The sequence below is a fragment of the Amborella trichopoda genome, chromosome 12 (assembly GCF_054954075.1).
Source record: "Amborella trichopoda isolate Santa Cruz 75 chromosome 12, AtrichopodaSantaCruz75HAP2 v2.0, whole genome shotgun sequence".
Lineage (NCBI taxonomy): Eukaryota > Viridiplantae > Streptophyta > Magnoliopsida > Amborellales > Amborellaceae > Amborella > Amborella trichopoda.
Window position 1 is genome coordinate 7503278 of NC_142347.1, and position 23771 is coordinate 7527048.

The window sequence follows — 23771 nt, forward strand, 5'->3', positions numbered from 1 at the left end:
TCCCACAATGCCAACACACATTCTTGTTATTAAGCCATCTAAATTTTGATTGAAATTTGAATTACTTCTTGAATGATTCCTCAATGAATCACTCCATTCATTCGATCAACATTTTTCCACAAGAGCTTCCATTTTAGATTCCATCGAACTTCTCAAAGATGCCTTCTTTTGAAGTTCATCAACCAGTAAGGCACTACACACCGAGCCCAAATCAAGAGAATATTATTTACTACAACTCAATGTAGTAACAAGGTTCTCATAAGATTCTGGCAATGAACAAAGCAAGGTAACCGCTTTATCTTCATCATCTATTTTCGCACCAATACTCTCAAGTTGACAAATGATGTTATTAAACTCATTCAAGTGTTCCGACACATTTACACCCTCTTTCATTCTCAAAGAATACAATTTACTTTTTAAGAAAATTCGGTTTGTGAGATATTTTGTTTGATACAAACTTTTCAATTTTTCCCTCAAATATTTTGTCGACTTTTCCCCAACAATATTAAACAACATTTCATTCGCCAAATACAAGCAAATAGTGGCACATGCCTTGATCGATTTTCTATCATTTTAAAGTAATACCTTGGGTTGCCTTTGATGTACTAATAAATATTGCATTTTTAATTTTCAAATTTCAAAATTATCGTTCCCATTAAACTTCTCTACCTCAAACTTTTGAGAAGCCATTTTCTAAAAACTACTACACTAATTCCCTGAGCTCTGATACCACTTGTTGTAAATCGGGAAACCCAATTACCCCTTTGAGCAAATCGTGATATCTCAAATCCCTACTAGATGTGGTGCGCACTCCATATCAATAATTTCAACACTACAATAACATGCTCAATATACAATTACAAGTGCAATATTATTAGAAAAAAATAAATAAACAAAAAAACAAGTAATATGATAAATCAACAAAGAACAACACAAATGAAAATAGAGAGGGATACGCAAATTTACGTGATTCACCCAAGATGGAATACGTTCACAAGCAAGACGGTAAAGATGTATTCACTATCAAGATGAAAACTTACAAGATTGGAGTTATATAAAGTTACCTCATGAATGCTCAAACAAAAGAACTTCCTACCACAAAACCATTGACAATTTTATCCTTTCTTTGATTAATCGATGCCGTGAAGAAATGCCAACAAAATGGCCCAACATGAGCCCAAATTGAGTGCTTGTGTTTTCTTGCAAAACCCCCAATTTCAAACCCCAGGTCTCTCTCAAAGTCCTTTGCTTTTCCTTCCCAAAATAGCTCCCACACTCACCCACACGTTTCTCTCTCTATCAAAACTCTTTTATGAGCCTCCACTAAAAAAAGTCTAGTTTTAATGACAAAAATACCTTTTAGCAAGAGAGAATACCATAAAGCCATAGGATGTGATCTTTCCATTACATCCCAATAGATATGACGTTGCAGGAAAACCTTCTTATCCAACTACAAAGATATGTAGTCCTCATAAACAGATTGAAATTGAAGGACTCAAAATATGACATTGGCCATACGAATTTGGATCAGCAGGCTATTAATTCCTTAACTGTTATTTTACTATTTGATTATTCAAATTTAATAAAACAAGCAGGTTTGATAAATATTGGAATAATCAGAGAAGAAAAATAAAACACAATGGATCAAACACATTTAAAAAGCCTCCATCCCAAAAATCATAGATAAGGAACCCTAATTTGTAAGTGAAACATCAGGAACGTTAAGTTCAAGTAAAGGAATACTTAATTTCAACAGTGCAGTACATGTGAGACTAGGATATTTGCATTCACAAATTTATGAAAAGTGGCATTCTGTTCACACAGAAACTGAAAGATGAATTCCTGGTAAAAGCCAATCAAGACAAACAGGCTAAGAATTAGGGATCATACACAATGACTGAGGCAGTTCACAACTACTAAACTGCAGCGGGTCATCTATATTTTTCCTAAGAATTATAAGTGCAGGAGTTTCAGTGAAACATAATACAAAAAGAATAATAAGGTAGGATACCATTGAAGGAAACATATATTAATAAAGAAGAAATACTGAGTAAAACTTATTTTATATAATATACATTTGCTCCCCAAGCAGGTCTAACACATCAGAAAAGTAAAGAATCCCTTCCAAGTACATGGATTATGGGAAGCAATATCTTTGCTCCACTAATGTGGTTATATTCCCTTAAGTTTTGAATCCTCAATATGCTCCAATTTGCTCTTAAAGAAATGGTTTTCGCAACGGCATGATTTATATTCGCCCTAGTTATGAATCCTCAATATGCTACATCCGTTGTAAAGAAATGACCCACTGCACTGAAGTACATATATGTTCCCCTTAAGTTTGAATCCTTAATAAGCTAAAATGTTTTTGCACTCTTCTTGTTGCTAAAAAGCCTGGGTAAATTGGGAATTGCCCTCTTTTTTTTCTTCATAGTAAAGGAGGTGTGGTTGAAGTGAGGTTTTCCAGGTGACCGAGCTGTTCTTAGTTTAGTCGTTCTAGATGGGCTATAAACACAGTAATCCCCAACTGGTTTGCTCAGAAATTTGGGCTCAGGTTGCAAGCTTATGAGCTCAGTTTGTTTCTCTTTCTTCCTGAACTTGTTAAGCTCGCCTTCGACCTGTTTCTTTGCTGTCAATGACTTCTCGGTTTCATGTCTCTCTCTCTCTTCAGATAGACTTAGCTCCCTTATCTCTCTTTGTGCCATCTCTATTTTCAATAGTATCTCCTTCTCTCCAGCTTTAATGGCATTGACCCAAGCTTGTGCTGCTGCTATTTTCTTATCAGCAATTTCATCCGCCCCATCAGCCTTCTTGTTAAGATACTGAAATTCAAAGTTAGATATTGTTATAGAGGAAGCCTGTTGAGATGAAGACGCTCTATCCTTTCGCGTCTTCTCAGAAAGAGTCCTTAAGTTGTCGAGAGCTATAGCCTCTGCTGCCTTCACTGCCTCGAGCTCTTGCATGGCAGATTCCAAATTCTGTTCGGTGATGCTTATGTCAGCCTCAGTATTTTCTATCTCTAACCTTAGACTCTGTATTTCTTTACAGATTTTCTCCCTCCTCTTCTTTGCAGCGTCAGCTTCTGAACGCAGTTGCCGTAAGCTGGTTGATAAATCAGAGAGGATAGTATTCACCTTCTTCTCTGCTGCCTCTGCACTTTCTAACATAGCCTTGGCTTTGAGAAGCTCAGAGTTGAGAAACTGCACATTAGCATCTTCTCTCTCTTCTTCGCTCTTCAATTCTGCGAGCTCTTTCGAGACTCGTCTCAGCTCATCCCTTATGGTATCCATGGAAGTCATAAACTGAAACCCCTCTTGACGAATGCTCTCTAAGTCCTTCTTTGCTGCTTCGAGTTCAGACATGATTGCCTGTAACTGGGTAGAAGGAGCTGCAACTTCATCTTCCTTCTCTTTACCTGTAGAGGAATCAGAGCTCCTCTTCTTGGCATCTGAATTCAGATCCATTGCTTTTACCAATTGAAGTTCCTGCTCTAGAACATAAGAATCAGCTAATGTAACAGCTAGAGTCATTTGGAGCTCCTTTGAGGAGTTTATTTGTTGCGCCAGATCCTTGATCTTTTTCTGGGTTTTCTCCATGGCTGAAGAATATTGGGAAGCGTTGGCCTCTCTTTGAGCTTCAATGGAATGAAATTCTTTTAAAGCTTCAATACTTGCCAACTTGACAAGCACGTGCTCTTCATTAGCATTGTCGATCTCTTTTCTTAAAGTGTGTAAAGAGCTTGAATAGGCTCTAGCCTTTTCAGTGGACTCTTGGGCTTGCTTTTCTGCAATTCTTTTTGTTTCCAATGCCGAAGCCATATCGCTCTTAATTTTCCTTACTTCTTCTTTGATTCCTTCAAGCTCCCTAGAGACTTCCATGTACTGATTCTTCGCGTTAGAAGCACCTGTTTGCCAAAGTGTACTGCTATTCTCATGAGTACTCAGGCCATGGATTCTCAGCTTTTGGCTCTTGGCATTGTCCCTCGATTTTTTAATCTGAAGGGCGAGATCTTTGGTGGCCATCTTAGCACGAAGGAGTTCAGACCGTGCTTGTATTCTCATGGTTTCTGAAGCATTCTTGGCATCCTTATATCGGCTGATATCGTTCTTGGCCAGGTGAAGTTCTCTCTCTTTAAGTGCTGTCATCTAGAGAAAATTCAATATATTCATAGATTTTGTGAGGGAAAATATCATTATAAATGATGGGTTCTTGTGGATAATAAATGAATAATCAACAAAGCCAATGAAAATCCAATTCTAGCTTTAATTTACCATAACTCATGTGTAAAATTATTTGTTCTACCATGGAAAAACATCAAGCAAAATACAAATGCATAGTAGAGGAAAGTACAAGAGGGAATTGAAATGGTAAATCAATAATACCCAAAATAGAAATCCTAACTCCAATTTATTCAATTGAAGCAAAAACCCCATGCTCCCCAAACAAAGCGTGAACAAGGAATTGAAAATCTTACCTCTGAAACAAGCATTTCGGCGTTCTTTCTCTCAGTCACTCTCCCAACAATCCTTTCTCCAAACATGTTAACAGCAGCTCTGACGGACCCAATCTGCAACTCGCCATCAGCTGCCATCTCCATCTCATTACAAGCCCAAATTCAACACGCCAAAGTCACTCTACACAACAAATTCTCAAATCTCAACAGCTGATCCACTTCCAAAGAAATAAAAAAATAAACAGATTCAGGCAAGAGAACTCAAGCAGTGACTAAAAATCCACTAAGGAAACACCATAATAAAGCTGAAACCAGTACAAAACTCGGGATTTAAAGCCCAAATTTCCATTAACAAAAGTTGGGTTTACAACAAAAGAAATTGGAAAACATATTCTATTCTTTTATACGGTGGAATGAGATCAAAGTGTAGAAAACAGAAAATCCACAAATATCACATAAGAAATGGTGTACAGAACCATGAATTCTGAAAAGGCAATAGAAACTATCTTGAAATAATAGAAAACTGTGTCACTTAAACAAAGGTCTCAAACTCTCAATTATTTTGGAAGCTAAGATTACAACAAAAAGACTAAAAGAAAAGAATGACTCCAAGAAGAGAACCAAAATAGCAAACCTGGATTCATCCTTTTCCATATAATGAGAGAGAAGAGATGAGCGTAATATGAAGCTCATAGGGTGCTAATAAATTAATGTAAATTTTAGAGTGAGGCATTTGTTGGAAATACCGCCCCACAAAAGAATTCATAAGGCCACAACATTGTCGGTATTCACCGCAGAAATGCTATTTCCCCCAATTTTTTTTATATACTCCTTTTAAGTTCTTTCTCTTAAGTATTTCTGTTTGTTTTTTTTTTCGATGAAGAATTTTTCTGAATCCAGAGATATGTCCCACATTATTTTTCAATTCTTTTTTTTTAAAAAAAAGTCACGATGGCATGGTATTTACGATGAGATAAGGAATTGCCCTTGAATAAGATGAATTAGTAGTCTTGCCCTTATCTGGATGGAACGGCCTTTCTTTTTTTCTTTCTTTCTTATTTTTTAATTTTATTTTTGGCCATTTTAAAAAGGATAAAGTTTATATAGAGCTGAGGCTCTACACAATCAAATTAGAGCCTACCTCAAAAATTTCACTGAAAGAGGTTGTTTTGATCCCCAAATATCATTAATTAAATAATGATCAAAATTAAATAGTTATAAATGTATTAATATGAATTTTAATATTTATTCTTATTATTTTTACTCTGTTTCGACATCAAGATGTAAGAATATGAAAAAAAAATGGATTCCAAATTTTGGAAATAGTGTATCTTTTAACGCATTTTTTTACTTTCAATTTTTAAAATTTTTAAGTTTTCATAGATTTACTCAATCTACACTATTTTTTAAGCTTTAAATTTTATAATTAAAGAAGAAAATATATTTTAAGGCTATCAAAAAGATATCTAGTGTTGAAACCACAATTCTTGACACTATTTGGAGGTACGCTTTACTTTGATTGTTTAGAGGCTCGGCTCTATACAAACTACACCATTTTAAAAAGTAAAGGGGTGAACTAAAATAGCATTGAGGATGGCAACAGGGTGGACTGCAGGTTGGGCCGGGCTGGGCTAAGCCGGGGCCAGCTGTGGCTTGATCCTGGCCTTATCCCTATAGGACCAGGCTAAAAATAAAAGGAAGAACAAAAAAAAAGAGAGCGAGGCTGAATCGGGCCGGCATATTCCCTAGCCCGATCCTCGGGCCATAGTTTGTGGCTTAGGCCCTACTTTTTTAACACTGGGCTGATTGGTCTGGGCTGAGCCGCCTACCCCATTATCAACCCTAGTCACAAGGCTACATAGGCATGTTGCCAATTTATTAGAAAATATTTCAGCAGAATAGTCGTGGGATTTTTTATATGCAATATTCTCATGACGTTTTTCCTTTTTTTTTTTTTTTTGCCTTAGATTTGCATGATCAGGTAAGCCAATGTATGAGTATTTTTAAGACCTCAATTTTTTAGAACAACCCCTTCAACCCTTATGCTATACTAAATAAATTTTTTTCAAATTATTTTCTTTATGGGCTTGAAAAAAATAATGCCGCACCATTTAATATAAGCCCTCCATCTTTTGAAGGTGAAACATCTAATGACTTTTAAATGGTTCAAATTTCAAAACAAAAAAATTTCTGACGTTATTATTTTGCCCGATGGAATAAGTGTACTTTGGCATGAGCGAATTCATGTTTAAAATATTTTTAATTTTTTTTTGTATTTGAGCTTTTTATTTTTTTCAAAAACTCTGAAAAGATATGAAAATTTATAGTCTCACTAAGAGTATGACCTTTAATAGAATAAAATGACAGAACATGATCCATGTATCGGGCCCCAATTAATTAAAAAAAAAACTATGAGGATGAAGATCTTTTTTGGAAACTTTCCAAAAAAAAAACCACACAAATTTAAAAATCAAGTTGGAATCCTCCAAAGATTCCAAGGAAATCGAACTTAATAAAATCTCGCGAGAATTATCATTTATTCTATTAAGTGCAATGAATCTAATCACATACTCTTTTTCATAAAGTTGAAGCTTTCGTGCATTATATTGGAGAAAAGAGTCCAATTCTTATAAGATAAAGGGTCATGTTAGGATTCTAAATATTTTTTAAAAAATATTTCCCTTATCCATTAATGTAGTAATTTTCTGTCTAGAGGTATTTTAAATAATTTGTCAAGGATAAATTTAAAATATTGTACTCAAGTTAAGCATACATACTGACATGGTCACTGTCACTTAATTTATAGAAAGAGAAATATTTATTAATTATAGAAGAAGATGACATCATCTATATGGTGTGTAACATCACCCACATAGAACAATGATTGTTTCTCCACCAGTAATACAATGCCAATAGCCTATAGAAATATCTATCATGCTCCTTCATATGGTGAGAAATGTTATTTCTAAAAAAAATTGTATTACAAAATAAGAGTAAATAATTGTTTAAAAATATTTAGTACTTTAAAGAAATATTCATATACATGAGTATCCTAACATAACCCCAGAAGATATACCCATTCCTAACCTATTACGAAATGTATACATTATGCAATAAGACTATTTATTGTTTGCATAAGGAGATCACAATTATTATTGACCATTAATAGTGAAATTGAAGGACTAAATATGTGTCATGGATAAGGCACAATGTCTAAAATAAAATTTTTCGAATATTGTGATAACAGATTTCATATCCAATGGCTACGATTGATTGTGACCTATTTGTATAAAAAATAGATAGTCCTATAATACAAAAAAAGGTATTGAATATTAATATATTAAACTATGAAAAAATTATGCAAAATATTTTTTATTTTCAAAAATTTTAAAAATATCTCTTTTTTCATGTTTTATACTCAAATCTCACTTTTTAAAAGCATATAGTATACATTTTTAAAAAATTATATCAAATTAGTCTCAAATTTGGGGGCATTAATGCTTCTCATAATCATATATCTAAAAAATATAAAAATATTTCAATAATAAAAAATCATATATAAGATTTTGGAGTATTTTGGTAATTTTATTTCTTTAAAATTATTACATATTTTATAGAAGTACCCAATGGTGAGAAGTATATATGTCCAAAATTTGAGTTTAAATTTTGTACAAAAAAAATAAAAACCCTCCCTCAAAATAGAGACTTCAACATAAAATATGAAATAGAAAAAAGTTTATATAAGGTTGCAAACTTAAAATGTAGAATTAAGGTGCACCTAAAAAATCCATTGAAGAAGGCTAGTTTAATAGTGAAAAACCGTTTAATTGTTCATCACAATATCGAGATGTACAACTATAAAAAAGAAAAAAGATTTCGGGACCCAAAAATAGTGCATCTTGCGACATTATCTTGACCATTCATTTTCAAGATTTTCATATGTTTATATATCTATTTGGTTTGAATCATTTTTAGAGTTTAAATTTTTATAATTAGAGATGAAAATAGATTTTCAGACCGTCTTCGAAAATTTTGATACCAAAATTTGAAATATACAATCTTTGCATTCTAATGAACAGTCACATAAAAAGAAAAATTTGAAAACACAACTAAGAAAGTATTTTTTTAGCCCAATTAACATAGGCCGTTCATTTTGGTGAGATGCTTAGATCTAGGTCTTAGAAGGATTTTTTCATTTTTAATTTTTTTGGATGGCTTTATTATCATTAGATGAACAATATTAATAATAATAACAATAATTTTGAGTTTATAAAGTCTACGATCTTGAAATTCACAAAATGAATGGTCTAGATTTGTTTTTAGAGGGGACTCATTTTGACCATATCTAGGGTTCAAATTGAACTTTTTTTTGGGGAGGGGATTGATTATTGAGATGAAAAAAGTACGTGTACAAAATTTGAGGTCATACAAATACCACAAACATGATTTTTTAGTAGTGTCGTTGCATTATACCATGATACAACCATTGCATTGGATCATTACTCTATAATAAAAATTGAAGGTGCACCTTAATTTGATTGTTTAAGATTGCCACGCAAACTGCACCTCATGAAATGTCTAAGAATACTTCTTAATTAGGAAAATAAGAAATTTCCTTTAAATGACACAATTGTCAAGAGGAAAAGTCCATTTTCCTGTTGTGTTGCCTCTGATATTTTTAAATAATTGTGAGGATAGTTTGGACATTAGGGTATTTGGAGAAATGCCACGCTACGTTGTGTGGTGGTTGGCCACATAAAATACAAATTTGGATGCTTGTGAAAAAGAACAAAATAAAGCGCCGCGCCCCTTGACATTCCTTGTATGCTTATGGGGAAGAGCGGGCCCACTTGCACAGTACTACACATGTGTGCATATTAGGGATGCACACTTGTGATGCTCACAGCCATCCATTAGGTTGTCTTAGTGCAAACTTCCAAGTCAATTTATTGAGGGTGACAATGGCCTCAGCCCGGCCATGAAAATCTAAAGCCTTGGCTACAAAATTTGGTATGAGGGCTAGGCTAGTGCTGGGCACCTACGGTTCAAGGGTAATGTTGGGCCTCAACCAACATCAGCCTAGCCCTATGCTCGTTTTTTTTATTTTTTTATTTTGTTTGTTTTCAATTTTATTTGTTTTCAATTTTATTTGTCCTTGCCCGGTTCGGCCCCGCCTTGATAGAGCTAGGGCCAGGACATGACTACAGCTTTTATGGCTAGGACCGGGCCGGGCTTGAGCCACCCCTTCGCCTGGCAAAAGTTGCTCGTTTGGATTCGCATCGCACTGCTGCATAAACAATCGTGCTGGACTGGATGAGCAACCATCTCTGAAAAGGAAGAGTTCAAAGCCATGTAACTTGGATCTGAAGTGTAAGCTTACTAGTAAGACCAACCTTGGCTTTGGTAAGCTTTCTTATTATTAGATAGGCATGGTTGCTTACAAGACAAGAGCTAGCTTCTAGATGTTCTTCGCTTGGAGCTAGGGCTAAGTTAGGGCCAAGGGCGGCCAGCCCAAGTCCGGCTCCTTGGCATCCCTAACGTTTATAAATCTCCGAAAGACCGATTATGTGTGTTGTCTAAGAAAAAAAAATGTAAAATTACATAATCATCCTAAATACCATAGTTTCAAAAAATCCCCCAATTTTTAAATATTATGTGTTTATTTTTTCTAGTTTATTTTTTTATATTTATTTTGCAGTAATTTCGGATATTGAAAATCCAAAGTCACAAAATTAACTTATAACTTCAAATTTCCAACGTTGCAGCCACAAGATTATCGTGTGACTTCAGATTTCCAATAGCTGGAGTCACAAGTAACCCAATTAGGACATTGGATTACCTTTTGATTTCGGACATTGGAAATCTGAAGTCATACGTAACTTTGTCACTTAGGGTTTTCAATATTAGAAGTGAGGGTAAAATGGGGTAAAAAAGTGGACCAAAAAAGATTATGCATTTAATATTTAAAAATAATAAAAATATTGTATAAGGTTGACACCTTTAAATGGAGAATTACGTTGTATATCAGGACGACTATTTTGATATTGGAAAAGCATCTAATTGATCATCTCGGCATCAAGATGTATGGATATAAAAAAAAAAAAAAAAAAGATTTCTAGGTCCAAAAAATAATCTGCAACACATTATCTGGACTGTCTATATTCAAGATTTTCATGCATTTATAGATCTACTTGTTTGAACTATTTTTAGAGTTTAAAATTTTATAATTATATATGAAAATAGATTTTCGGGCCATCCTAAAAACTTTACGATACCAAAACTGCGTCTCATGACAAAGTTAGGAGGTGCACCTCACTTGGATTGTTTAAGGCTGCAATCTTATGCAATCCTCACCCTTCAAAAATTGAGGGAGATTTTAGTTATTACTATAAATTTATAGGATATGTGGGTAATTTTTTCATCTTTTAATGAACATACCAAAAATTTCATTCATACCAAAGGATCTTACATCATTATTGTAAATACAGAGAGAAATAATCAACACCATAATCAATGCTCTTACCACTGCCTCTTCACAGTACACACCTTGCTTCACCAATTCATCAGCTTACCATTTGCATCCATATATACATGTACAAATAAAACAGCCACCATGTCACAAAAATCAGGTATTTGAAACAAAATCGTTCTAAGCACTTTTTATTATGTTTGACAGCATTTAATAGCATTTATTGAGTCTCCTACAACAACCACAATACCCATCTCCATATCTTTAGTACTTCTAATACCGCCACCATCTCTACCTCATTAGCTCTTCCTGTGCCTTCAACATGTCACTCACTATGCTGAATTGATTGATCATATATTGCTGGATATTGGTGCTTCAAAGCACATTCACCAAGCCTCTTGTGTTGCCAGAACAGTACATATTCTCCTTGCCCCACTATAATTCTCAAATTCCTTTCCAGATATGGTTTACAACCAGAGATACCTCTCCAAATTGATATCAGTATATGCCCTCTAGTGTCCCATTTTCCATTTAATTTTGAGTAATTTTTGTTGAATTGGAGTCACTTATGTCAGAAGCATGGCCATCAAGGCAATTTTGGCAGAATTACTCAAAAGATGATAATGGTGACCGCTATTTTATATGGAGATGCAAAGTTGGATATGTGATCCATGATGAGCAACTCACCTGATAGCTCACCCAACTCCCTCGATTGGAACCTTATGGCAATGGTGCCCAATCAATCAGTGATGCTTATTCCAGTTGGGAGAGAAGAATATATCTGCCAAGCACGTACTGTTGGCTACTAGAGAAGGTGGCAATCAAGTTGGTTTTTGATTGGTCGGAATTGCCGCCACTCACCTAGCATCAGAGTGCACGAACTGAACTAAGATTTTCCATCATTATATGTAACACTAGTGGCAAGCTCGTCGACGATACTAGCAGTAGCATCGATTTCTGATTCGTCAAATTTATGGTTATACCCATGAGCATGAAGCATGCAAGTCGGACAAGGAGATCATAGAAAAAGTGGAAAGGGCCCAATGCCACTCCATCCTTGAGCCAAAGGGCGTTGGCTCAAATTGAACTTTTCAAGACTGAGTTCTAGGGTTCATAGTGGAAACTATATAGGGTTTTTCTTTTTGTTTGAAACTTGGGGCTTCCTAAATTGTTCAGGGCTATTCACTCTTTATTATTCAATAGCCAGTTCTTCACCACCCCACATGCATCTATTTCATTCATCTATTCTTCATCAATGTCTAACATTTTAAGTCCCCCGAACCGTCCAGATCACTAAAGCACTTCTATTGCCCTTGAGCTTCGATTACCCGCACTTCTATTGCCCTTGAGCTTCGATTACCCGGCTGAACCAAAGAAGCCTCCAAATCTATAATAAGGAAAAAGATTATATAAGCACTTCTATTGTCCTTGAGCTTCGATTACCCGGGTAAACCAAAGAAGCCTCCAATTCTATAAGGAAAAAGATTATCTAAGGTTGTCACCTTAAATTGTAGAATTAAGATAAACTCCAAAATCTATCCAAATGATATTTTCATGTTGAAAAACCATCTAATTTTTCTATTTTTTATTTTTTAAGCCCCCGAACCATCCAGATCACTAAAGCACTTCTATTGCCCTTGAGTTTCGATTACCCAGCTGAACCAAAGAAGCCTCCAAATCTATAATAAGGACAAATATTATATAAGATTGACATCTTAAATTGTAGAATTAGGATAAACCCCAAAAATTCTATTAAAAGGCTCTTTTCATGTTGAAAAAACGATCTAATTGATCATCTCAAACTCATGACGCAGGAATATGGGAAAAAAATAAAAAATAAATAAATTAATTAAAAAGATTTGAAGTCCCAAAAATAGCATATCTTGCAATATATTATTTGGAGCTTCCATTTTAAAGATTTTAATGCATTTATAAATCTACTTGATTTGAACCATTTTTTGACTTCAAATTTAATAACCAAATGTGTAACCAAATATGAATATATATACTCAGACTATCTTAAAAAAATTTGACACTAAAGATGCATCTTAAGACAAAGTGCCTTACTTTGGTTGTTTAAGGTTGCAACCTAATGCAAACCACGCCTTACTTTTAAATCCTTCCATCTATCAAAACCAAAGTGGCCTACCTTTTTCACTAATCTACATTCCGACTCCATTTTGTTGGCTCTGTTTTGTTTAACGTAAACCAAATTGGCATTGAATTTTAATTTTGCCTCTAAAGTGCCGTGTCCAGCTTCGCTTACCATGTCAAGGTCTCCATGTTCAAGCAGAACAGAACCTAATCAATATTTCAGGATCATTTACAATAAATGGGTGGACATTTTCATAAACTCCCAAAAGAACAAAGCAATTTATTCACCACGCATTTTACAGATTCCTATTTTATTATAATAGTAGAAATTGGAAACTATTTTGCGAGATAAGATATACCAACAAATAACTGTCAATGATACATCACATTCTCTCTACTTTCTCCCATTTCAAAGTAATTTTCGTTCATGACATACGAACCAAGCGATATACATTCCAACACTAACAATCTAGTCAGGGTGATATCATGCCATAATTTGACGTCTTGAGTTCTATTTCTATCAGAGGTAAGAAAAACAAAACCGATCACTAGCAATCTCATATACACTTCATAGGTGCTAAACACACAAACCTCTCCTCTCTTGCAACCCCCACCCCCCTTTCCCTCGCTCTTCCTTTCTCACAAGAAGCATAAACCACTTGATGGGAGATCGACCAATCAGCCCCGCCTCACTGATACAATGCTCCTCTTTGGAGCTCTGCTAATATGAGGTCGGGACCAAGACGAGGGCTTAGTCGACCCTAGTAACATTGCATTAGCAGCAGATGCCTTTATCTTTCTTCTCTTTTCCATGAGCTCGAGTTTCCTTTTTATGGACTCGGATCCTGAGGACTTAGAAAAAAGTGGCTGATTATTGATTGCATCCCTTCTCTCTCTCTTGTTTCTGTCAAACTGGGGAGCGAACTTCACACTTGCAGCCACATCAGAGTCTTCTTTAGATGCTGGCAGCAGCCTAATTCCAAGGCCCATCTTTCTGGCAGTGGCTTCTTCTTCTGCCACTCTTTTCCTTTGAGACTGAATAAGGCCAAAAGATAAAGGACACTTCAATAAATATAGAGATGGTTCAGGTGAATAACAAAATTGAAAAAATAAAGACAGGCGCAAATTAGTGGAGAGAAAGAGAACACAAAGGAAATTTGAGAGAGAGAGAGAGAGAGAGAGGGGTGTTAACATGGGAGATAACTTTTTTGTTTCGGGACCCGGTGGTGTGGCAACGAAATGAAAATTTCCAAATGTTGACATGAATTTTCTATAGGAATTGCATGTCTTTCATTTCGACATGCATTTCTAGCATGTTGATATGTTGGTGGGTCAGACTCTATAAAAGCATGCGACATGCATGTCATGGTTACCCCGATGATACTGGATTATTACACAAAAGTAGTAAAATAGAGAAAAACCCCACATCTGCAAGGAAAATTTTCAGGATTGATGAGGCTATAAAGAAGGAAGCCTCAGCCCCCCCAAGGCAATACGATTTTACAAGTTCACTCTTAAAATACTTGACGATTTGACTATAAGGTTTTCAAAGGTAAAATTAGAACCAAAAAATAAAACCCTAGGGGTCAAAATTTCAACAAGAACATCTTTTTCTCTTTGAGATGCTTAACGGTTCTGTTGAAATTTGTTAGTAAGTGAGCAAACTTGGGAATCAGCTATTACATTTATTGTTGTTTATCATATAACTGAGTTTTAATCTTACTAACACAGTTCGTACCAAGGCAAGTAGGGTCAGGAAAGTCAGAGGCTCAAAGCGGAGCATAATCACTCTAATACAAGATAACAACAGTAAATAAATAGATAAATTAAATAATTAAGGGTGAGGTTTGTATAGGGCTGAGGCTCTAAACAGCCGAAGTAAAGCGCACTTTCAAATAGTGTCGAGAAACGTGGTGAAATCTTTGTGATAGCCTCAAAATATATTTTCATCTCTAATTATAAAATTTAAAACTTCAAAAATAGTGTAGATTGAGCAAATCTATGAAAACTTGAAAATCTAGAAAATTGACGGTCCAAGAATGCATTACAAGATGCACTATTTCCAAATCCATTTTTTTCTCATGTCCATTTATCTTGAGGTTGAGATGATCAATTTGAGGATATTTGGGTATCAAAACAACCTCTTCTAGTGAAATTTTTGAAGTGCACCCTAATTTGATTGTTTAGAGCCTCAAACTTATATGAATTGTTTCCAATAATTAAAGGCAATACTTACTCTAATTTGAGCACGAAGGGTCCTGTTCAAGTGATAGTCATTGGCATGCTTGACATCTGATGCACGTTGGAGACGGACCAAGAGTGGATCTGCTTCCTTCTTCTTTTGCAGATCTGCTTCCTGATGTTCAAGCCTATAGAAGGGATCTGCGAGCTTACCCCTTTCTGCAAGCCAATGTCCATACGTGAATAATGAAAATAAATACCAAAAATTAGTTGCTTCTTGTGATTACTTTAAGAGAGTGTGCAGTGTATGGTGCTCCAAGCTACATCTACCACAGAGTCAGAAATTAACTGCACCCAAGTGAATAACCCTGTGGAACCCACTCGGGTTAATATCCGACTTCTGTCGTTGTGGATGTTAACTTGGAGAACCATTCACCACATTCTCCCAGGAATGTTATATACTTTCCTCATGCTAGAATACAGAGTACCTCCAACCAATTATCAGAAGGAATTAAGTAAAAGAAATGAAGAATGTCCAACCTTCATCAGCAGGAAGCTCAAGAGTTTCAGCATCTTCGACATCGAAGACCTCAGTTTTACGTTCAGCACCACTGATTATGACATACTCACAATTCTGTGGGTCTGTCTGGATAACCATCTCGTGCTTGCAACATGCAGACTTCATTGTAAAGCTCCATATCTGATGATCACACACAAGGAGAGTTCAGCAATGAGTCACCAAGTTCTTATTAGCAATCGACAAAAATTGAGCATCACATTGGTCTATTTGAGCCTAAAAACTCATAATTCAGACAGTGGTAACACATTCTTTTGTTAGTTCCCAAAACATATGTTTTCTTTTTCTTGGCAAACTATTCGACACATTTATAAATATACAGCCAAAGTCTAACAACGCGCAAGCACAACATGAGACCTAATTCAAAAGGAATCCCAACAAAAGAAAGTAATAGTATGCTCATTAGGATGCTTTCATCTATCACAGGAAAGCAAAAATGCAACACGGTCCAGCAGCTGCACGTTTCTTGTTTTAGTTTTTACCAAATTTTTTCATCCTTCATAAGAAATCAAGTCATGATGTCAACAAAAGTCATTGAACAAGTGTAGGGATAGCGTATCACTTGTATGGTTCTTTTTTACTGTGAGTTAAAACAAATGTGCAAATAAGGATTGCCAATGTGTGCCAACAGAGAGTTTGACAAGGAATCTACTTGGATTGAGAGTCATAGTTGGCACTGATAGCATCCATAAATCAAAGGAAGCTATATTTAGAAACTTCAATACAAATCTATTGAAGTACGACTCTTAACTCTATCCTCACCAGATGCAGGTAAATATTGGCAAGATATTTAAAGCCTTTGATTTTCCTGAATTTGTCTTAAGCTCCAGAAATTAAAGAAATAATGCAGAATAATTTTACAATCTGAGTTTCACACACTTCGAAATTTTCTTAGATTGTCGGCATCGACGAGATCTTTCTTCAAACATGTTATTACCACAAACGGGGCCTTAAGACAAAGAAAACAAAGGGAAACCATTAGCAATTAAGCTGGGCCCCAGGACAACCAACAATGAAACTGGACTCGGAGAATTTTCAGCACCCATGGACCGAAAGTCAATAGCATAGGCCAAGTACAAGAGCACCAAGGGGAGTGCAAACCGCAACTGAATGTAGCGATCACAAAAAATTTTGATGGTCGTACTGAAGGAAATCTAGGGCATGACATGTATCCAAGAAAGTAATATCCAAGCTCACACTCATCTCACTCAAAACCTACACATTCCATAGGGGCCAGTTTAGTATTGCCCATTGCCACAAAAACCATACCTTGGAGTTCAACAAACTTTACTACAATAAGTGCAGTATCAATAGTCCAATCGTGCCCCCGATAGTGTGTGTGTTGGGGGTGGGGGTAGCAACCTACTCAAGTTGAAGCAAGGCACTACTAGCAGGCATCCAAATTTTATAAACATGCATCTTGGATCCTTGTGTTGGGAAGTGTGACTACATTGCCTAAATGGTGCAAGGGTGATGTAGAAGTCCCATAGAGATCAAAACACACGGTGGAGAAACTGAGATATTGCGGTGCTCATAGTTGACGTAGAAGTTTTGGAGATTTAATGCATACCTAAGGGACAACTTCCATAACAAATCGCTTGGCTTTTCGGTGGGCATAGGGAAGAGAATGATTGAAGCAATACGGCTTTTAGGTGGGCAAAGGGAAGAGAATGATTGAAGCAATAGGACTACTTCCCCCCCCCTCCCCCCTTCACCACCACCCCTTTTACATGGTGGCCGGCCAAGCAAACCGCCCAAGCAGCAGCCCCCGTCTTTTCTAACATTGTTCCTTATGATGCAACATACACAAAATATAGAAAAGAAATTTGAAACATAAACCAACAACATTGTGTGAAACTAGATTCCTCATGCATGCCCATCAACAGGAACATACTTGTGTGTGCCAGTTGAACAACACACCAACAATACGGGCTGTATAGACATGTACTACAATAAGTGCAATCAGTAATGATGTCAATTAGCTATTTTCTTTTTGTGAGGTGAAAATTATTCTATGATCAAGAGAAGCCATGTAATATAATCATCTTATATATTGGAGAGGGAAAAATCATCATACCTTTGTAGAATAATAATTTCCAACTTGCTTCTTTTCCGCATTAAACCTTACCCCCTTCGCAATCATAGCATTGCAACCTCCACACCAAATATTGAAGGGCATCTCGAACCTGAATTTGTCCAAATGTTCTAGTTCGTATCATAGCATTTTTTATATAAAAAATGAGGACAGGTACATATTAGGAGTACATGATAGTACATCAGCTATCCAATTATTTACAGTCCCAATATTTTGGCAGTTCGCTGATGAAAGAGGAACTGGCAAAAAATCTCAACCACAGAAAGATATCTAAATGCTTCCAATTTTGAAGGAAAAAATTAACTTTGCAAGATGTCCTTTAGGACATCACCCAAATAAAATGATTAAACTATTTATTTTTATATAATATGATCATGTGATTATCTTTTTTTCCTTTCCCAATTTAAGGACATTAACTGCAAGCAGTCCTTGTGATGCATGGGCACACACACACACACAGCCTTCTAATAAAATGTTAGGGCTCTCTTTTCAACAGAAATAATAATTGAATTTTAGGATGAATGCATGAAGTTTGAATATGTACATTTTCGAATGATGTATTATGCAATTTAGTTTGAGGAGAAAAGACGGACACCTTCAATGTATTAATTTCCTCAATTCATCATCATCATCCAAGCCTTACTTCCAAGTCTGCCTCTTCCTCCTCTTCTTCTAACCCGCTCTTACTCTTACTCTGTGCAAATGAGGCCCTAGGAGTCTTGGCTGCTCTAGCCTCTATCTAGTGCCTCTTAACCCTTTTCTCGCTTTTTGTGTTTCACTTAACTCAAATATTGCTTAATCTCCTCCCTGGTAGCCTCGGGAGCATTTTTACATGCGGCAACATCCCCCTTAATACCGGTAAGGTATTTCTTGAACTGGTAAATACCCCTATTAGTATCATTTCCACAATAATTATACCTTATACAACTTTTGTCATTTAGATTCGGGTTATGCCCATACTTCCAACCTAGATCACCATTTGTAGAAGAACTTAGAGAAGATATTTCCATATAACAACGTTCATTTTCTTCCTTTTTGTAGTATTACTAAATTCAAATATTATCGAATCTCATCCCTAATAGCTTCAGGAACCTTTTTACAAGAAACAACATTCCCTTTAAAATGGCTAAGTGTGTTTTAATACCCCCATTGGTATATTTTTCACAAAATTACACCTTACACAATTTTTATCGATTGGTTTCGAGTTATAACCATACTTCCAACCCGAATCACCACTTATAGAAGAACAAGAAATAGACATATCCAAATGACAAGCTTTTGTTCCTGTTTGTTTTTTACAAGACTCATATATTGCTTAATCTCCTCTCTAATAACTTCTGGAACATTTTTACAAGGGGCAACATTGCCCCTAAATACCGATAAAGTGTTTTTTGAACTGGTTTATACCCTTATTAGTATCTTTTTGCAATAATTACATCTTATACGATTTTTGTCATTTGGATTTGGGTTATAAGCATACTTCCAACCCGAATCACCACTATCAGAAGAACCTAAATAAGACATTGAAATAACAAATAACATCTCAAATATGAAATTTTTTAAGCAATCTTTTTGCTCGATATTCAATCTTCAAAGTTTGAGATGTTTTCCAATCTCAAATATTTCCCAAAAACACCCTAATAAGCTTAAAAAATCATCAAAATCAAATCCAAACCAAAAAGACGATGTTTGGAACGATTTTTCAAAACTCTAAAATACTCGATCTATCTCTTATAAATGTGAAAAAACGATTGCTTTTTAATTTTTTTTCCACTCTAAAGATAAACAAAGGAATTTAGGTCACACAATAACCTAAACCCCCCCTTTTTCCCTAATTTAGGGGTAAAAATGACAAAAAAAAAACTCGCATCAAGAGGCATTTTTGCCCCTGGGCAAGTGCCTAGGGTTGGCTGATGGGTGCCCGCCTAGCCAAGGCCTCAAACGTCTAGGCAGCCATCTAGGGACTCCCCGCCCAAGACACCCACTTAAACTTGGGCAATGCGCTCTGACCCCCTAGAACGCCTACATGTTAGGTGGGCCGCTTTTTTATTCACTATTGTAGAATCTTTCTTAACTCATCCACAACCCAAGCAAAGAGATGTTGGCTCACTGCTAACCCCTGATGTAAGCCTATTGCCAAAGAAAACTCACTAGTGTTTGCACTAGTTATCATCACATTAGTTAGCTCCCTCATGCATATCCCTAACCATTTCAATATATCCTCGAGTCTCCTTTCTTTTCCAACACCCACCAAATTATCTCTCTAAGTACCCCATCATATACTTTCTCTTAATCAATGAAAACCATGTGGAGGTCTTGTCGTTTACCTCTAAACTTCTCAATCAATTGCCTAAGTAGGAAATTAGCCTCAATGGTTGACTCCATCACATAAATCCAAACTAATTTTCTGATATACTCGCTTCATGTCTTAATTGTTGTCCAATCACTATCTCTCACAGTTTCTTAGTGCAGCTTATATATTTAATCCTTGATAGTTCACACAACTTTGTATATCTCCTTTGTTCTTATAAATAGGTACCACAATATTTTTCCCCATTCGTCTGCCATTATCTTTGTTCTCAAAATCTTGTTGAACAACTTGGTCAACCAGAATATGCCGATCTCTCTCATGCCATCTGATCCTAAAGCCCTTCCTATCCTCAATTTCTCATCTATCTCAAAGCTTCTTTCACTTCAGATATCCTAATCCTACGAAAATATCTATGACCTCCAACCTCATGTATGCCAATGGTTCCTCCTAATACTGAGCTATCAAAGTGGCCATCATTTAACTTTGGAGAATAGATTTTCCACCTTTCATTGCCCTCGCCATCCTTCACCAACGCACTTTGATCGTCACTCTTAATGCAGTTAACATGATCTAGGTCCCTACACTTTCTCTCACTCATGTTTGCTAGTCTGATAACATTTCTCGATTGAAAGCTGGTAGTGTGTATCATTTATTTCTCATAAGAAATAGGATTGAGTGTCCCCCACCCTCAGATAAGGAATGAGGAATAGATAAAGTTACTCCCTCGCACCTCGAAGGATCCATATTTATTGAGGGTATTACAACATTTAAAAATTACCAAGTGTGAAGTCGCATATAAATATTTAAGAATTTTAGAAATTTAACGAAGATCATTTTTAGGGAAACCCAATACATGCCCCTCCAAACCCCATGACACGTTCAATTAGCATTTTTCAAATCCCTCTCAAACCGTTTTACCGTTATGTTCTTCCAATAGTTTTAGCTACTTAAGAATTTTAATAGTCTAGCAAATTCTTTGAGATGTGCCTGTCTTAAAAGTTGGATTTGCTATTGAAATGGGAGTGCGAGAAGAAGATACGTTCATATTGGAGGAAACAAATTTAAGCAGAACTAGTGGCTACTAAGGCTTTCCACTTGCGATCCCATTCAAGAAAGTTGCAAAAGAATAACCATGATGAAACAAGTAAGAGTTAATGGATTTGAAAAATATGAGAAGCTTAAAAACACAAGAAGACGTTATTAATAGTTAGCATAGACCTAGGACGACATATTATACACATACCAATCCTTCAAAATTTCTAATCAATTTTGCAAATTATGGTGCAAAAAACTGCTTTAGAAAAACATAGATACACATTTATAGCCTATTAACTTACCTTATAATCAGAATACCCTGGTCTATCTTTCTGGCTCTCTCTCTCAAAGCATGTTGTCCATGGAACTTGTTCAATGACCCCTGAAATAAAGAAGACATATCAAAATTGTAAGATACAGCAAAGGATAAGATACAAATTTATCATATTTTCAGATCTTCAAAGCCATTGAAGAAATCCAAATGAAATTATCAGCAAATACCTGACTGGGAGTCCATTCTGGGGGATAGTAAAAGTTATCTGCTCTAGCAGCTGCCAACGAAGACTGTAATAATAGGAAAGTATAGTGAGCAACACCTCAAGCAGTAACAGAAAAATAAGTAACCAAAACAACAGAATGGGAAATATTAATTTGTATGGCATAGTATTATCTAGAATGAAACTCTGCAAGAACGAAGAAAACTCACCAATCCAAGAAAATGAAAACTAAGGAGCAGATAGTGTTTCCATAATAAACCCCAAATAAGGTCATCTCTCTCTTTTATTAAAAAAAAAAAACCAACTGGAACTGGTTAAATCATGCTCATACTTGTGCAAAATTGTACAGTAGTAAGTATACCTGACCAGATTCTATTGCAGTAGTACATGGCTGTATAAAATTGACAATCACTACCTTTTCTTGAGGAACTCAACAATCACTACTCTCTCTCTCTCTCGATATATATATATATATATATATGCAAATTGATAATCAGTAATATCATCTGTAATTTCTACTGGTTCAACTTATCCATATTCCCCAATGATCTATTTCTAAAACATCCAATACATACTCTGGGAAATAGGGATGTACCATCAACAACAATGTAATCACACAAACCAACATCACATGCACACATATCGCAATAGAGAGAGGGGGGAGAGAGAAAGCACACACCCCAATAGAGAGAGAGAGAGAGAGAGAGAAAGGCATTCCATGAGAAGCACAGATATCAAAGTAAACCTAAAGCCTAATCCTTAAGCCACAATCCCATATTCTAAATTTGCCACAGAAAACAAACGAACCAATCTTGTAATAAGTGCAATCTAATAATCAGAATCATATAATATGTACAATCATGCAATCAGAAATCGCCGATTGTGAAGAAGCATCAAATTGCAGGGGAAAAAAACCCTAATTTTGACTTATGGAAAACCATAACCCTAATGATCTCAATCCCCTATAGAATCACATTCTTTTGGAATGAGATAGATATTTGTCATAAAATCCATAATCAAGAAACCCTAATATCTGAATTTGGAGTTTCCAGAAACCCTAATATCTGAATTTGGAGTTTTAATAACCAGAGAGAGAAACAGAGGAAGAGAAGTAAATAGGATATTCTCATAAAAGCATAACTTAAAAAAACCAAATTACCCAAAGGAGAGAGAGATGTTACCATTTTGATTGGAGAACAGAGAAGTTGCAGAGAAAGGAAGGGAGTCACCAATTTCCCGAACCACGATCTGACTCGCGTTTGTTCTTCAAATTCGTCGGCGTTCTTATTCGAAAAGCTCCTTTACATGGACCGTTTAAATAGGTGGGAGAGGAGATGCACGATCAATCACGTACACCATGCTCCCTCGGGAGTATAGTTTACTTGTACACCCCTGGTTAAATGACCAACTTGCTCTTTTTTAAGAAAATTTGTTCCATGCATCCACGGGCGCATTTCAAAATTTACGTCCCCGAAGGTATAAACATTCATCTTTAAAGATGCTTTCAAATAGGTTGTTCATCTAATAACATTAGAAATTAATGGTCCAAATATTTTATCCATAAAATTACTTTTCTAATTTTTAAAATTTGTTTATGTTTTCATATTCAAGATCTGGATGTTAGAGATTATATGTCCTTAAAAATTAAGTCCAAAAAGCCATCTTATAAATAGATTTTTAGGACTCATTTCTACAAGGAGTCATTGAAACCGTGCCCTTTTTCAATTTGACATTTTGGTAACTGATTTAGAATGACTAGATGATATTTTTAGAAATTAATTTAAAATTTAATTTTTTTAATACTTAGATCTCTCTTTAAAAATTGGATGGTCTCTGTTCAATCTTGAGACGTTATTTTCTTACAAGTGCTTAGAAGGTGCAATTAAGACTTTTTTTTATTGATGTTAATCTATGTTAAAGAAATTATATCCCCAAAATTAAAAAAATTTAAGATCATGAGACTAATCCTAAGTAGAGTTTTGCTCAAGGGAGTAAATGAACAGTATTCTCCTTTAGGAGTAGAATGTCTTTTGGCACCAGTTTTGTACAAGAATATTAA

The 23771-nt window shown here is 35.5% G+C and overlaps 2 protein-coding genes and 1 long non-coding RNA gene across 4 annotated transcripts; 1 reads left to right on the forward strand and 2 right to left on the reverse strand.

The window, feature by feature from the left end:
* Positions 1 to 2047: 2047 nt before the first annotated feature.
* On the reverse strand, positions 2048 to 5135 carry PMI2 (PLASTID MOVEMENT IMPAIRED protein (DUF827)). Of its 2 annotated transcripts, none has more exons than XM_006843685.4 (3): positions 5088 to 5135; positions 4475 to 4634; positions 2048 to 4145 (listed from the first exon to the last, which is right to left on the reverse strand). In XM_006843685.4, the coding sequence occupies exons 2-3, from the start codon at positions 4595 to 4597 to the stop codon at positions 2358 to 2360; spliced, it is 1911 nt and encodes a 636-aa protein (XP_006843748.2). In that variant the 5' UTR covers positions 4598 to 4634; positions 5088 to 5135; the 3' UTR covers positions 2048 to 2357. The 2 variants fall into 2 exon arrangements, with proteins under 2 accessions (XP_006843748.2, XP_020522533.2); XM_020666874.2 differs by having other exon boundaries at positions 4475 to 4671.
* A 4268-nt stretch (positions 5136 to 9403) lies between these two features.
* On the forward strand, positions 9404 to 12139 carry LOC148779415 (uncharacterized). Its single transcript, XR_016045562.1, has 3 exons — positions 9404 to 9856; positions 10942 to 11082; positions 11514 to 12139. It is a non-coding gene; the product is annotated as an uncharacterized LOC148779415 (long non-coding RNA).
* A 1206-nt stretch (positions 12140 to 13345) lies between these two features.
* On the reverse strand, positions 13346 to 22998 carry LOC18433601 (coiled-coil protein (DUF572)). The gene is made up of 7 exons (XM_011624780.3): positions 22894 to 22998; positions 21717 to 21779; positions 21518 to 21597; positions 17852 to 17960; positions 15738 to 15897; positions 15253 to 15416; positions 13346 to 14051 (listed from the first exon to the last, which is right to left on the reverse strand). The coding sequence occupies exons 1-7, from the start codon at positions 22894 to 22896 to the stop codon at positions 13695 to 13697; spliced, it is 936 nt and encodes a 311-aa protein (XP_011623082.1). The 5' UTR covers positions 22897 to 22998; the 3' UTR covers positions 13346 to 13694.
* Positions 22999 to 23771: the final 773 nt, after the last annotated feature.

What these genes read in the sequence shown, in the direction of transcription:
- PMI2 (XM_006843685.4), bottom strand. Translation starts at nt 4,597, where the DNA reads ATGGAGATGGCAGCTGATGGCGAGTTGCAGATTGGGTCCGTCAGAGCT. An exon ending in CCGAAATGCTTGTTTCAGAG is followed by an intron (nt 4,146 to 4,474) that starts GTAAGATTTTCA and finishes AATTTTCTCTAG; the next exon opens with ATGACAGCACTTAAAGAGAG.
- LOC18433601 (XM_011624780.3), bottom strand. An exon ending in CAGGGTATTCTGATTATAAG is followed by an intron (nt 17,961 to 21,517) that starts GTAAGTTAATAG and finishes GGACAAATTCAG; the next exon opens with GTTCGAGATGCCCTTCAATA. An exon ending in TGAGCTTCCTGCTGATGAAG is followed by an intron (nt 15,417 to 15,737) that starts GTTGGACATTCT and finishes ATTGGCTTGCAG; the next exon opens with AAAGGGGTAAGCTCGCAGAT.